Here is a 15,234-nt window from a genome sequence, read left to right on the forward strand (position 1 = left end):
AATAATTTTTAGATTTTTAAGTTTATATCAACAATCAACTTAATATTTATGGGACAAGAAAAACAAACATATAATTCGAATTCAGACATTCAGCTCTATTCCTACACTACTTCACATCTATTCAAATTTTAGACAAAAGAATAAACGCTACTGAAGATATTAGGCCTTGTTGTTTAGTATGTAATCCATCTCTATGTATATTCATGTTAATACTCGGGCATATCTCTGTATTATAAAATATATTTAAATTTTATGATAAAAATATTAGTAAATTTGCACTCTACGAATAATTTCTTCTAAATTTATTTGGAAAAATATAGTACTATTTACTTAGAATTTATTGTTACACATATATTATGTGAAGATTTGAAATTCCATTATAAAAATGTAAGTTCTTTCAACATAGAGTCAAAAAGTAGATTTAGATATGCTTTATTTAATGATCATAAGTATTTATATCTTATTTAATGATCATAAGTGCTTATTTAATTATATAAGATCTTTTTAAATTTGTTAATATTATTTGGTTATTTTTTTTAATAGAGCTTTTGAAAATTAAAAACTAGTTTGGTAATACTACAACTTTTTAAAGTAATTATTGTTAGTCATGTTGTAGAGATAATCAATTGGTGAATCAATTAAACGTTTAGTAAAACTTATTTTTAGAAGTATTGCGAGTTTTAAAAGAAGAGGTAAATTTTACTGTTAAACTGTTGTGAGAATAAAAATGACTAAATTGTACATAATGTTGAGTTAAATTTATTTATACATTTATAAATATGCATATAAAATATTTTTAATTGCATATATATAATAATTGATGATTACAAAATATTTTATATTATTAATTTTATTTTATATTTTGTTATTCCAACATAATTGATGATGATGATCTCTTTCAAGTTAATGCTTTTATTTCCTAATTATTAAGGATAATTTTAGATTTTTATAATATATATGTGCAAATGTATTAACTATTAAGTATAAAAGAAATGCTCAAAATCATATTTGAAAAGTCATTCCTTCTCCACTTTTTAAAATCAGCTATAAGATAGGATGATTTTTGTCAAAAGTGATTTCTAAAAAAAATTATCAAATATTAAAATTAATTTTTAACTTTTCAAAATTACTTTTGAGTTTCTCAAAAGAAATTCCGAACAAGGCCTAAATAAGTTATTCAGCCAACAATTAATAGAGGCTCAAAATTTTGGCTTTTGAGAATAAAATTGATTTTTTTCAATATTAAAATATCATTTAATTATTTGACAATCTTATTTTATTACTTTTGTAACATAACTTTAAAGAACTTTCCTATTAAAATAAATTTTGTAATTTTCTAAAAATTTTTTAGTACAAACTTTACTTGTAAAATTTCTAATAATAAAAATTCTACTTAGATAAGTTTTATTTAAACATAATCTAACCGAGGCTATAACTAACTTCGGGGTTATAGTACCTCATAGTAGTTTGAATGCAATTAAATAATTAAATTTTATTAAATTTTCAATCACTTAACAATACTTAGAGTGCGTTTGGGATCAATATGTGGCAGCTAGGCTGGCAAAACCCATATGCCAAGGTGTTTGATAACATCTTGTAACTAAGTTTTAACAGCTTGACAACTTTTTTTTTTCTTGAGTTTTATTGTACAGCTATGACTTTTACTATACAACAGCTGTACTTAAAAATTATAGTACTTCACTCCCAAACATAGTCAAACCACTAATTAAATATAACAAAATCCCATCGCACACAATCAATATAAATTGACTAATAATTTTCCATTTTAAGTTTTTTTACGAGTTAACACAATTATTAGAGTATCTCCAAAATGTTCTTCAAATAAGATTTTATTACTTATTTAGAGAGTCACGACAGCATTTAAGACTCTAAAATATACTCTAATTAAGATTTTTCAAATAAGAAATTATTCTCTTTCTTTAATTTTGTAGAATTACTTTTTTCCTCTTTAATTTATATTTTATTATTTTTAATGGAGAGAGATAAATGTTCAATTACCATTTATTTTTTCTTTGTAAAATATTTATTTGATTAAAATAATATTAATTTATATTTAAAGAGTTTTCTAAAGAATAACATATTTTTTTACTTTTTTTATCACATAAGTAAAATATATTCCAATAGTAAAATTAATAAAACTTTTTAAAAATGTTCTTGTATGTTCACATGAAACAAGAAGGCGGATCAGTCAAAGAAACTTTGACCAAAGGATTTTCTCATTTGTTTCACTCTCTTCGGTCTTCATTACTGCTGCTTTCTTGCTGCTGTTTATACTACATTAAAGCTACCCCACCGGTCTTTTACTCTCTATGCTCAGAAAGAACAAAGGACACCAAAAACTGACAGCACAAGAAGAAAGAGGAGAGAAAAAAAAAAGCTTTAAGAAAAAATCATCAGCCTTGTCTCTGTCTAGAGTCTAGAACAGAATGCATGGAGAAACAAGTGATACCCACTTGGTAAAATACTAAAATAACCCTTAGTGTTTCATCTTTTCATGCTTGTTTGTCTCCCTATTTTTTGGCCTTCGTGCTGTGTTGTCTTCTCCGTTGGGCCCCCCCCCCCCTTTCTCTCAAAAAAATGGGGATGCTGATTTCCTCTGCTGTTTAGATACTTTAATGCGGTCCTTCAAGTGTCGAACTGTTGATTATTGATGTAATGAGTATCTTGCATTTGGGTGATAGCCGATATTTTATGTTGCTAACAACTTTATATGCTTATTTGTATTGTATTTTGTTGTATTGTTGGGTAGTTTCAATTTGCTTCAGTTAAAAAAAAAAGTTACTATTTCTGGTTTTGTTGCTCTGCTTGATGTCTTTATTCCCTCGAGATGCATTATTTTATTGCTTTTTGATGTAGAAAAGAGGGTATGCATTTTTTTAGTTGATATTAAATGACGGGTTACTTATGCTAGACTTGAGATGTTTGAACATTTTTTGCCCATTTTGGTTACTGTACGGTCGTTATAGACATAAAATTATCTTTTTTGTTTCAAAGCCTAGAACATGAGAGAGAAAGGTATACATGACAAGAATCTAAAGAAAGCGGGTGTAAATATTGAGAGTATTTAAGTTGTTAATTTAATGGACTAAGTGGTGACATGGCGAAGATTGTTTTGTCTAAAACGTGCTTCGTCATTAATTATTTAAGTGTCCTGAGTTCTTGCCATGTATGGATTTATTTTTTTATGATAGGTTGAGAGATACACATGACAAGAATATAAGGGGAGGGAGAGTATATTCCGGGAGTATCTAAGTTGTTGGATTAATGAACAATGTAGTGACATGGTGAAGACAGTTTTATCTACAACTTTCTTATTAATTACATGTTTAAGTCTCTTAAGTGAGATTAATTAAAATTGATTCCCCAAAGAAGGTGATGACATTATGCACTGTATTGGCAGGGGAAGAGTTCCATCCATCTATTTTGCTTTTGCAAATAAGGACACATAATTTGTTATGTTGGCATGTTAATATGTTTTTGCTATTTGAATAATTGTCCATTAGTTCCAGACTAATTTATTGATTATGTCCTCACCTCAACTTTCTCATATAGTCATAGTAGACAGGCAGTGGGAATGAGTTTGGATTTTGATTGTACGAGAAATTTGGAGATGAGTTTGGATTTTGATTATACCAGAAACTGAGTTTGAATGTAAAGTGCAAAATGAAGACGCATGATATGTAATTTGTAGAAAATTAATATCATTTTAGAAGATTTGGATATGAGTTCAAGGGTTATGGTTGTTCTATGTTTCTATTGGGGGTGGTGACATGGTTTAATCATCTTTACATGTTGTGAAACGTATTTGTTTGCTCTTCAAATTTCATAGTTTTGTGTTTGCTTTGACCATTCTTCACTTGAACCGCATGGAAGAAAAATGATGATTGTAATACTAATCTCCCTTTTAAGATGTAATCTTTTCTTGACATGGAACCTATTTATTGTATTAACACTACATATGGGATGTCACTGATGATGCCCTAACAGTTTGAAGGCAATGATATTATTTGAGTACCATGGTTAAGCTGAATTGTTGTTACGATTAAGGATAAATTTTTGAGGTGGTTCCTTTCTACCTAATGGCAGCAGTCCTGAAACCTGGCTATCTTTGTGTTCCCTCCTTTAATCATCCAAACTGTTTCTAAGTACTTATCACTGGGAGTGTTATGTGGTTCTTTACCTTGGTCATTTATAATCTTCCAATTATAGTCCATATTTAACGTCTTTGTAATATCTTCATATACTCATTCGTTATTGACATTTTTCTGAATTTCCATGTTCTGCATTGTAATTGTATGTGCAGATAAAATGATGTATTAAATGTAAATGGTGGTTTTGGTATTAAGACTGAGTGCTATCACCCTTGTTATATTGGATACTGCTACGGACTAAAAAACTTCACTGTAGTGAGTTTATAAAATGGATTGATTCCATGGTCTGATGGACAAAACTTGTTTATACTTAGTTGATGTCAAATTTCCTCTTTTCTGGTTCTTTTATAAAGTAATGATCATCTTTGAAATTCTGGTGTGAAAGATTTTTCTTCTGCAGGACAAACCATGTGAAATATGTGGTCGCGTTGGTTTCAAGGAATGTATTGTGACTTGTTCTCAATGTTGTACAACTTGTGAACATATGTAAGATGACCTTATCTCTCTACATGTATGAGTTGTGCACATGCTTGTCCATTTTCTTTTTGGTCGTATCATCAATTCTACCATATATGTTCTCAATATCAATAATCAAATTAGGAGAACGGTGCATGAGTTTTGCTAGCTTCTTCTTCATCCAATTACTCCATTGTCCTGGGTTGTCTTGAACTGCTTATAGTGGTGGCTACTTGTACTTTCATGACCTTTAATACCTCACACTTAAACTATAATTTGGTTGGAAAGATTTCTTGTGCATCTATTGAGACTTTACTTATCATTTATTTATAGAGTCAAAAGTTTGTTTATTGAATGAGGATGATTATGATTGCTATCATTTATTTATAGAGTCAAAAGTTTTTTTTATTAAATAAGGATTATGATTGCTGTTATTTGTCCTTCTCTATCCAGTATGAATGGAGGGCCCACATAAAATATTTGTCTCTAGTTATTCTTTCTGTGCTTCCAGTTTTCTTGGTCCATATTTTAATCTGTGCCAATGTATGTAAAATATGAAGCTATTCGAATCGTATTAAACCATGGGTTTTTACTTTTGAAAGTTATTAACCCTTGTTTCTTAACATGGTACAAATTCTATTTTTCAGTTATTGCATGAAGAAAAATCTTACGGAAGTCCCAGATGTTTGGATTTGTGAAGCATGCACATCAACTGACGACATAGTTTCTCCAAAATATGGTAGGGAAGAAGAGTTTTTGGATTCCTTTGGTGTGGCCCACCATGAAGGTCTGCATTCAGGGACTCCTGGTGAAGTTTGTGCAGATCCAGGACGGCAGGTTAGCTCCAAGAAGCTAAAGGTGGAAACTGGTAAAGTGAAGTTCCTTCCTACTGAAGAAGTTATTAGGTTATCATCAGGAGCCTTGAAAACGGGACGTCCTGGACATAGTAATACTGGATTGAAATATGGTCCGTCAAGTTCCATTGGACCTATGTCCAGGAGGACTTCAAGTCCATCTAAAATTTTAACTTCAAAGTTCTTCGTTCCCGGAGTGAAAGCAAATCCTAGTGTAAAGTCTTCAGCATTCATGAAATCTCCTTCACATGTTGGTGCAGAAATCAATACTATGCTTGGTCGACATGCAGTTAAAAGATCAAAAGAATCAAAAGGTGATTAATGTTTTCACTTACTTTTTCGACACTATTTGTTTGTCAGTATATTCAACCTACTTAAAATATGAAAGAAAGTTAGAATTGACTTGTTCATAACGATATGCATCAGTTGTGTAAATGTCTTTTTCCTTCTTTCTTGGAGTTAAATTGTAGCAACACTTTAGGTCACCAATATAAAGTAAATCATGGAGCCTGGGTTTTCACTGGGTGAAAAACTGATTTGGTGCAATTTCAATGGGTTCAACTTGATTCTTGTGTGAGTTCATCAATGAATAGCGACTATGGAAACATTGAATTTCATTGTTTCAAATGGTCATCTGTATTGCTTTCTGTTGTGTTAATCCGTTATGATGCAATGCATGACACAGTTTCATATTTTTCACTTCTTTATTTTATATCTCTATCCAACTTGTTTCAAAAGTTGTCGTGAAAGTTTTGCAGATGAATGTGGTGAGAAAGAATGTCCAGGAACTATTTTTTTACCTGATAAAGAAGATAAACCTTCGAAAGACAGAGCTAAAGAAGTCAAAATAGTTGATGCCAATAAAGAGAAGACGATGTACAAAGCTCCCTCTGCGCACTCTGTACATTCTAAAGAAGTAGAAACTTCAAATAGAGAAATAGAGAAGGCCGTGAACAATGCATCTCCATTAACTGTTTCACCTATTACTAGCTCGGGCAAGTGAATCTCTTTAATAAGTATTATGGAGTTGAATTTTCAAATTTTGGATTTTATTATTCTACATGTTTTTTGTGAAGATCTGAAATTCGTCATAAGGATTTGAAAATAAAGAGAATTGTTTTTGTTTTCACCAGTTACATTTTGTTAATTCGGTATAAATCAAATGAAAAAAGAGAAAATTTACATTCAGTATTCTAGTAAATCAGTTGCTTTATTAATTGGTCTATATCTGTATTCTTTTCAATTACTCAGGCAAAACTTTTCATGTTATTGGTGAACCTGAGAATTTTGCTGTGGAAGAACAAGACGCTCTGAAGTTTCAGTCTAAACTTGAGCTGTATCGTCAATATCGCCCTGCTTTAAAAGCTACTTGGAGGTGAGTAACATATTCTTGCATGAATTTTGGCAAAATTCACCATACTAATCCATCATAACAATAATTAACTAATGTGTAAGAGCAATGTTTTTTATAGTGGTTATTAAGTAGACGGTAAAGAGATTATTTGGTTTTGTTTAAGCAGATTTTAATGGCGCCATCTGTTTTAGCAGATTTTTCGTTTTGTTGTGTAAAGAAAGGCATATGTTTCTTTAAGCAGTAAAGGGGGATCATGCACATTTCTGTTTAAGATTTTTTTTGTCGGGGGGGGGGGGGGGGTGGGTGGTGAGGGAAGAAGCAGGCTTGAATAATAAACATTTTTCACCCATCGAAGGAAAACAAAGAATACATTATTGAGAATATTTGGATCAAGGAAGTTATAGCTACTGTCTGGTACATGTAGCTGCTGATTTTTGGCAAGTAAATGCAGAACAGTTATTCCAGTGATCCTTGCTTGGACTAATCTTAAAAACCTTTCCTTCACTAGCATGAACTTTTGCTAAGCTTGAGGGGACTGGCAATGCTCCATAATTCTTTTTATTATTTTCCGTTCATTCCACCTCATCCCACCCAGACTATTCCTCCTCCAAGTTTGCTTTGAGAGATCTGAATCCTTCATCTCTTGCTTCCACTTTAAGGGGGCAAACCAACTAGAATGTCCTCTTGAGGACACTAAAGACTTCTTAAGAAATCTTAGAAACCATTGATTAATATGTGAGTTAATTATGTAGATCACGCATGATATTCCTCAAAATTATAAGAAACTTTGGTTTTTTGAAACTCAAAACTTAACATGACGGGATATCAAGTTAGCTGTCTCATTGACACTGAGTGGTAATTGCTATTGTTGTCATTTTAAATTGCTTACAAAATGTCCTCGCCATCCCATATTTTTTTGAAACAGTCTTATGGATCCCAATGTCCTCACCGTCCCATATTTTTTTGGAACAGTCTTAGCGATCCATGATTTTTTATGTCCTTATCAGCCCACAAAAATTTTGTAGATTGAATAGATTTTCCTTATTAGCTTATTTGATTTAGGACAGTGGTTATCTTGATTACAGTAACCTTATAAAAGCTTGATACTTTGTTGTTTTAAAGACTGAATTTAGGGTTTCAAATCAATAACAATATGAGTATGGGAGGAAGACAAAGGGTTGTCAGTGCTTGGATCATGGTTAAGGATGGGTAGGTGTTAATATATATTACAAGTGAACCATATTTCAGTTAATGAATAAAAAAAGAAAATATTTAACTACTTAATTTCCAGAAAAGAAATAGTAAAAGTGGTCTCTTTGTGATGTTGTTGTGCCTTTGTGACTTCAAAAATATAATGAGAGTTTCTGTAGCTCACTCTGCTATATTTGTTGGTAGTTTACTGTTTGAAGTTTGTGTTAGGGAATTATATTATTCATTACGCTATCCAAGTATTCTTGGTTATTGCAGTTGCGCTTAAAAGTTTGCTTGGTTTTGGATGTGGTTTGGCATTTTGCTGTAGAATTCTTATGTTCTGTCTCAGCAACAATTTGTCCTGGTGGTAATCAACAGCAATAGAACTAGTATTCTCTAAGGTAGTGTTTACTTGCTGGAGTGGAAGTGTGGAGTGTGGATTCCTCCTATTCCAGTGTTTACTTACCTTAAAAAAGGGGGAAGTGGGAGTAGGAATCCGTGGGTCCCACTCAGTTTTGGGGTGGGGAGTGGGATTCCCACTCCCAGGGGGGGAGGTGGGAGTGGGAATCCACTCCCCCCTCTTCCCATTTTATCCTTATAATTAAAATTAAAATAAATAAATAATATTTAATAAAATAAATAATATCATATTTATTAAAAATAATAATTATATCATATTTATTTTATTAAATTTAATAAAATAAAAATAAAAAATATTATATTTAAATTAATAATATTAAACATTAATTTTAATAAATATTAATTATTTATTTAATTAATAATAATAAATATTTTATTCTAAAAAAATATTAATTTTGTACTATAGTATCAATAATAATTCATCTGTGTTGCTATTATTAATAATTTTTATTCACATAATTTAAATTTAAATTAATAAAAAATTATGATTTACATAATTAAGAATATTAGTAATTATTATTAATTTATAAATATAATAAAATATTTATTTTATTTTCCAAATATATATTTTATTAATATTTTAATTACAAATTATAATTCTGTACATAAGGATAAAATTGTAATTTAAAACAATTTACTCTCAATCCAAGACAAAGTAAACAAATAATTGGGATTCTGATTGACAATCTATACTTTCATTTAGTCTAAGTAAACACCCTACTTCCACTTCCACTCCCACTCTACACTTCTAATCCAAGTATTCCCACTCCTCAGGATTCCCACTCCAATCCAAAAAGTAAACGCAGCATAAGATGTTTCATGAATCTGTGATCTTGGTTCTGCAATAGAATATAAGGCTATAAGCCATACTTCAAATCTTTAGAACTAGTATTCTCTTAAGACTACTACTGCAGCTTTCTGTTACGCTGTGTGAGGCTTCTATTTATGCACAATTAGAAGAGTAATTTCTTTGGTAATAGATAATATTCCATGTGTATTGAAGCATTTGATTTTATTATTGTAAATTACTTCTGATTTACTCAAAAGCAGAAAGCATTGGAAGAGTTCCATCATTCTTATTCTTGTTCCCCTTTCAGGGGTGGATTCAAATTTTTTGATACTGCTCAAATGGGTAGTTTTTATGGTGGGTTCTTGGCTCAACTTCCAAGGAGTGTCCATCCTAAAGTCTTTGAGTTTTCAAAAAAACTACCCAAAATCCTTCAGGTTAGGCTGCTTCAAAGAGACCATATTTGGGCTGATTTGTTCGGAAATGATTATCCTGATTTTCCAGACGTTGCCCTGTACTTTTTCCCTTCTGCTAATATTGAGAGGTTTGTATGCCATCTGATTTTTGGGGCTAATACTTTATTTTAAGGAAGAAATATTGTTAACGTCTCCTACAATATGATCTAAAAATATTGACACTGCCAATGACTTGAAGAATATTAATAAGACCTCCTGACAAATTTAATGAGATTCTGAAATATATTCTAACAATCTAGAATTTTTTTTTTTGACATTCTACGTTTTCTGGAGATTTTTTGGATATAGTTTAAAACAATCGAGTATGTCTGTTTAAGCCATATTGTAAGAGAGGTTGTTGATATTCACCCTAGTATTTAATTTGAATTTGCTCAGCAATTTTCTAAGTAAATTTTTCAATTGACTTGTAGATCCAAGCGGAATAATTCTTGCTTGTTTGATATCTTGGAGATCCGAAAGTCAGTGATGATATGTTACGTTGATGGCGTGGAGTTGCTGATATTCACATCTAAACAGCTTGATGAAGACAGTCAGAGTGAGCTCTCTGGTTTCCTTAACAGTATTCCTTCATCTTTCATTGTAGAGGAGGGTATCAAAGATGGATGTTTAGATTTTGGTTCTTTGTTTCTTGTGATGTAGAAATTTTGCATTTACATATAAATACTTAACACAAAATTTTAGTATCAACCAGTGACATAGACCTCGTGTTCATATTAGCAAGATTTTTTTAGGAGCACTAGTCTTTCCTGGTGTTTCCAAGGGACACCTTGTCGAGAAGGCCCTCGAAATTTTGCGCTCTTTGTAATACTCCTTGCTTTTGTATTACACATCTTAATTATAGCCTTTTCAATCTTATTTTTGTCTTTCTCAAAGAGTGCATAAAACCACTAGATTGTGATCCACTTTTTGCCCATCACAAAACTTGAATTTTGTACTTTAAAGTTAGTCGTTTTATTTGTATTTTGAGTTTAATTGCATGAATTGCTCGATATGTGTAGATTTTGGATGTGGTTTCTTCTGTGTTTTCATGAAGGTAACCAAAACTTTTTTGTTTACAGGAATTGTTGCAAGGTTGGACACGAAATACTTTTTATGGGGAGTATTTCTTGATGTGAAATCTAATCATATTCTTCACGAGTCACACAGAGAACTGCCTTCTTTAGTTTCTGCTATGGAATATGTTTGTGATGGCCCTGCCGCTATGGATAATGCCGAGGCTACTGATATGGTTGTTGACATGGAAGGCGGAAAGATTGTGGGGCCAGTTGATGTTGTTGTTTCAAAAGAATTGTATGGAAAGGCATGTGGAAGCCATGAAAAAGGGGATGTGAATCCTGCTAATGAAACGATGTTATCAGAACCTAAGCAAGGACAAAAAAGTAATTCCTCTGATTTATTTACCAGACGGTCTGAGAAAATTAAATTCAAGATTAGTTCTGCACGTCCATTATCAAAAGGGAAATTGGTAAATTCTATGATTGATGCTGATTGTCCTCCAGGTTTTGAAAAGATCCATAGGCCAAATTCTAGAAGTATAGAAGAGAAAGTGGGAGTGGTTGATGAGGGAGTTATAAATCATGTGAAAAAGGAGAATATGGGCCTTCTGGGGGTATCAGGAGCAGCTTTTGAAGCGTCTAGTCCACATCAACTTCAGAGACCTTCGGAAGATTCCAAATTAACAACATTGCAGGAGCATCATAAGGTATTGATATTTATTAAGTACCAAGATATTTGTTCGAACTGTTCCTGAATTTGTACCTCATATGCTTTCTGCAGGAACCTGAAAGGGATGAGGCATATGATCCTTTGGCTGCTTTTTCTCCCCCTTTGGCTGAGAAGGGCAATCAGAGAGGGCCAGAAGTTAGAACTGAAGTGAATGATGATGAAAATCCCCCTAGAACATGGGAGAAGAAAGAATTGGAAGTTGAAGCCGAAAGGAAACTGAACATATCAGTCTGCTGGATGCCTCCTCCAACAAATTGGGTGAAGTTAAATATAGAAGGGAGTTCAAGCAGGGCTCAAGGCTCTGCAGGAGCTGGTGGAATAGTTCGTGATGAATCCGGCAAATGGATTCTGGGCTACTCCAAAAACCTGGGAACAAGCAACAGTCTAGCATCAGAGTTGTGGGCACTTTATCACGGCTTAAACCTCGTTTGGGAAAGGGGATTTAGGAAAGTTCTGGTGGAATGCAACTCCCATGAGGCAGTAAAATGTTTGGAACTGCCCGCTTCGTTCCTGGATCCTAATAGAGCCCTCATCCTAAGCTGCAGAGAATATCTCTGCAGGAACTGGGATTGCAAACTTCAGCTTATCCTTAGAGAAGCCAATTCATGTGCTAATTGGTTAGCCGCTCACTGTGAAAACCAACCGTTAGGGTCACTGGCTGTTTTCGACACCCCACCTTATGCTCTGGCTCCTATTTTTCAGAAAGATTCTACAGGGATTGTGCAGACTCGTTCTCATTAGTCTCCCATACGGCCTCGTAACGCGCATCAATTGTACAGCTGAAGATTTGAGAGCTGAATGGAAAAGATTTTTACTCGTGGATACAGATATAGTTTTGAAAGCTAAACTTCAATTCTGCACACAGTGAAATGTGAAACTGACATTTGTAAGAACAACACATTGCTCCCTCGTTTGGGTTTTGCACCGAAAATCGAAATGGTTACTCATCGCTAGTTAATCTGTAGTTTATCAGTAATCAATCCTGCTACTTAAAAAAGAGCATTGCAATTTGCCGCAGTTTATTGAGAGAGTTTATTCAATGATATATCATCATGATGATGCAAAATATTTTTTTACAATTAATAAATTAAAATCTCTCAATACTTTTATCTATTGTAAAGCCTATTCACATAAATAAATATCTAGAAGCTAGAATCCCCAAGATGATGTCATTCTCTTCAATTTCAGGTATTTTTTCTTTCTTTTATCTGTTGTAAAGCCTTCCAGGTTCTCTCAATACTTGTAGCAGTAACTAAAATACTAAAAACAATCTACTGCTCCCTCAAAATCTGCTAACAAATAAAAGAACCAATATTAAAAAGGTTGATAATAAAAATAATAAAAAACCAAAAACTCATTGAAACCCCCGATTTTCTGAATTTTGTCTCTGTGCTATCATCTATCTTATGGTTCATAGAGAGAGAGAAGAATTAAGGCAGCAGACAGAGCACAGTACGGATGGAAGTGGAATCAGGCGAAAGCAAGACTAGGAAACGACGCGTGGATCCTGACATTGTTGTTATGGATAACGTAACTTAGGGATTGCCTGTTGTTATACGTATTGTTGTTTAGGAGAAGTCTATGTTACAGATTCTGTAACATACATCCCCCACTCCATGCACTCCACGTGTCCCTGCATGTGGAAACAAAGCAAGCAAATGGCACCCTTGGGGGCTGGCTAACCTGGTCTGTATGTTACAGAATCTGTACCGTAGCCAGCTCCTGTTGTTTAAGGTTTCGGTATATTGTTGTTTGAAATCGAAATGCCTGACTTTTTTTAACTCAGAGCTGCCACTGCCACGATAGGCTGTAAAAAAAAAAAAATTATCATTATGAAATATCAGTTAATAAATTTTAATAGATATAATTTTTAAATAATAATTTTAATAAAAATAAAATAAATATTATGAAATTTTCATCCTATGGTTACAAAACGGTAGCCTAAATTTTAATATTTTTATTTTGCCTGTGGTTAATCTTTTTGACTTAGTGAGGCACATTTTTTGGACTTAATTGAGTGTGTTTTCTGAATGGAAAATGATGTTCTTACAACACTTCGTTTTGTGCAAAGTATAAAAGTCACTTTTTGCTGCAAAGTTTATCACCGCACACACACGTGAAAGGGGAGCAACAAAACTCACGTGCAGAAGTCTCCATTTTTCCTCATGAGATAGCTCCGATCTCTCTCTCTCCGTCCTCCTTTCTTCCTTACGAGAGAGCTCGGGTCTCTCTCTACGGCCTCCTTTCTCCCTCACAAGACAGTTCGGGTCTCTCTCTCCAGTCTCCACGCCGCTAATAGTCCCAGTTCTATCCTCTCTTGCCGCGCAGCAACCATAAGATCTCTCTCTCACCCATTTCAATTCATTGCTCTAATTGAAATCTTTAACTCGTTTAAAACATTGTGCTGAATTACCTATGGATGGTGGTGGTCTTATGCTTGAGTGTTGTAAATTAGAATCAAATTATGCAAAACCCGATGCCTTTGGGAATCATGTTTTTTTCAAGCTTTCATGTTGTAATTTGATTGTTTGATGAAGCACCTGGAAAATGTAGTTTGCTCTCTCAAATTATTTTGCTCTGTTGAATAAATTGTATTTGCCATTATTTGAAAAGAATTTAAAAAAAATTACAGCCCTTAAACATTGAGCTTATGCTATAATTTATGTGTCTCCCTCATTTATAGCACATTTTGTTCATCATTTACGCGACAAGGGAGAACGGAGATGAGATTGTTACTGGTGTGGGGATGAGAGAGAAAGATCTGAGCTGGTTGGTGAGGTTTCGTGAGGGAGAAAGGAGATGGGAGAGAGCGACGCTGAGTTTTGTTCCCCTCACGTGTGTGTGTTTGGTGTTAAAACTTTGCAGCAAAAAGTGGGTTTTATACTTTGTATAAAACGCACCGTTTTGTGCAAAGTATTGTAAGAATATCGGCACCGTTTTTGAATAATGCGTTGTTGCTTTCCTTCAGGGTGCCGGGGATAGAACTTTGTTGGTTCAAGGGATAGTTACCGAATTTCTTGATTGACATTTCCTGTCCCTTCAAACTAAGTGCAATTTTTACACCATATTTTCAAAGTCCGTCATATTTACCAGAGATAAATTTATCTAAACTGGCAAGTGCTCATATGAATTTCCAGAAGACTTCCTTCGAAGTTTAATTTGACTGTATCAGTATTAATGGATGACTTCCCCAGACATTTTAACAGAATATTTGAAATAGAAGAAAGCAACAAAGCTCAGAGTGGATAAAACCTGCTAAAAGTTCTTTCTTAGAAAATTTTCTAGTCAGAAAATTAAAACTTCCAAAGTTTCTTCGTTCTATATTTTTCCTGGGGATCATTTTTAAAATCCAAATTTGGCACACTGCATACCACTATTAGCAGTCTCACAATCTTGTATAAATGAAGCTCTGTGTTATATCAAGTCATGGGATGTATTGATTGGAGTGTACCTGTGCTTAATTCTGAATAAAAAGCTTTAACTGGAATTGATTTTTCATTTATTTTCTCCTCTTTTTCCCGTGCAAGTAGTTTGCAGAGAGTGTTGCAAAAGGAGAATTGGATTCTGTTTTTGCTATAATGAGGCCCCCCGGTCATCACGCTGGACAAGGTGAAGCAATGGGATTTTGTCTGTTCAACAATGTAGCTACTGCAGCCAGAACTGGGGATAAACAAAATTTTGATAGTTGATGGGATGTTTCACCACGGTAATGGTATTCAAAAGATCTTCTGCTGGTGAATAAATTTCACATTCTATTTGTTTTGCACTATCCTTAGTAGCTTATAAGTTATAACCCTTC

General features: G+C 33.2%; 1 protein-coding gene across 7 annotated transcripts; it reads left to right on the top strand.

Annotated features, from left to right (window-relative positions):
* Positions 1–2,215: 2,215 nt before the first annotated feature.
* On the top strand, positions 2,216–12,388 carry LOC112498227 (uncharacterized). 7 transcript variants are annotated; one of them, XM_025098351.2, is made up of 10 exons: positions 2,216–2,477; positions 4,558–4,658; positions 5,276–5,796; positions 6,241–6,477; positions 6,734–6,857; positions 9,545–9,778; positions 10,121–10,245; positions 10,769–11,089; positions 11,210–11,412; positions 11,487–12,388. In XM_025098351.2, exons 1-10 carry the CDS (start codon positions 2,448–2,450, stop codon positions 12,174–12,176), a joined length of 2,586 nt encoding a protein of 861 aa, XP_024954119.2. In that variant the 5' UTR covers positions 2,216–2,447; the 3' UTR covers positions 12,177–12,388. The 7 variants fall into 7 exon arrangements, with proteins under 7 accessions (XP_024954119.2, XP_052291615.1, XP_024954116.2 ...); XM_052435655.1 differs by having other exon boundaries at positions 5,276–5,496; positions 5,743–5,796; positions 10,769–11,412; XM_025098348.2 differs by having other exon boundaries at positions 10,769–11,412.
* Positions 12,389–15,234: the final 2,846 nt, after the last annotated feature.

Source organism: Citrus sinensis, chromosome 3 (genome assembly GCF_022201045.2).
Source record: "Citrus sinensis cultivar Valencia sweet orange chromosome 3, DVS_A1.0, whole genome shotgun sequence".
NCBI classification, from domain to species: Eukaryota; Viridiplantae; Streptophyta; class Magnoliopsida; order Sapindales; family Rutaceae; genus Citrus; species Citrus sinensis.

What these genes read in the sequence shown, in the direction of transcription:
- LOC112498227 (XM_025098348.2), top strand. Translation starts at nt 2,448, where the DNA reads ATGCATGGAGAAACAAGTGATACCCACTTG. An exon ending in AAACAAGTGATACCCACTTG is followed by an intron (nt 2,478 to 4,557) that starts GTAAAATACTAA and finishes CTGGTGTGAAAG; the next exon opens with ATTTTTCTTCTGCAGGACAA. An exon ending in TGTACAACTTGTGAACATAT is followed by an intron (nt 4,659 to 5,275) that starts GTAAGATGACCT and finishes TCTATTTTTCAG; the next exon opens with TTATTGCATGAAGAAAAATC.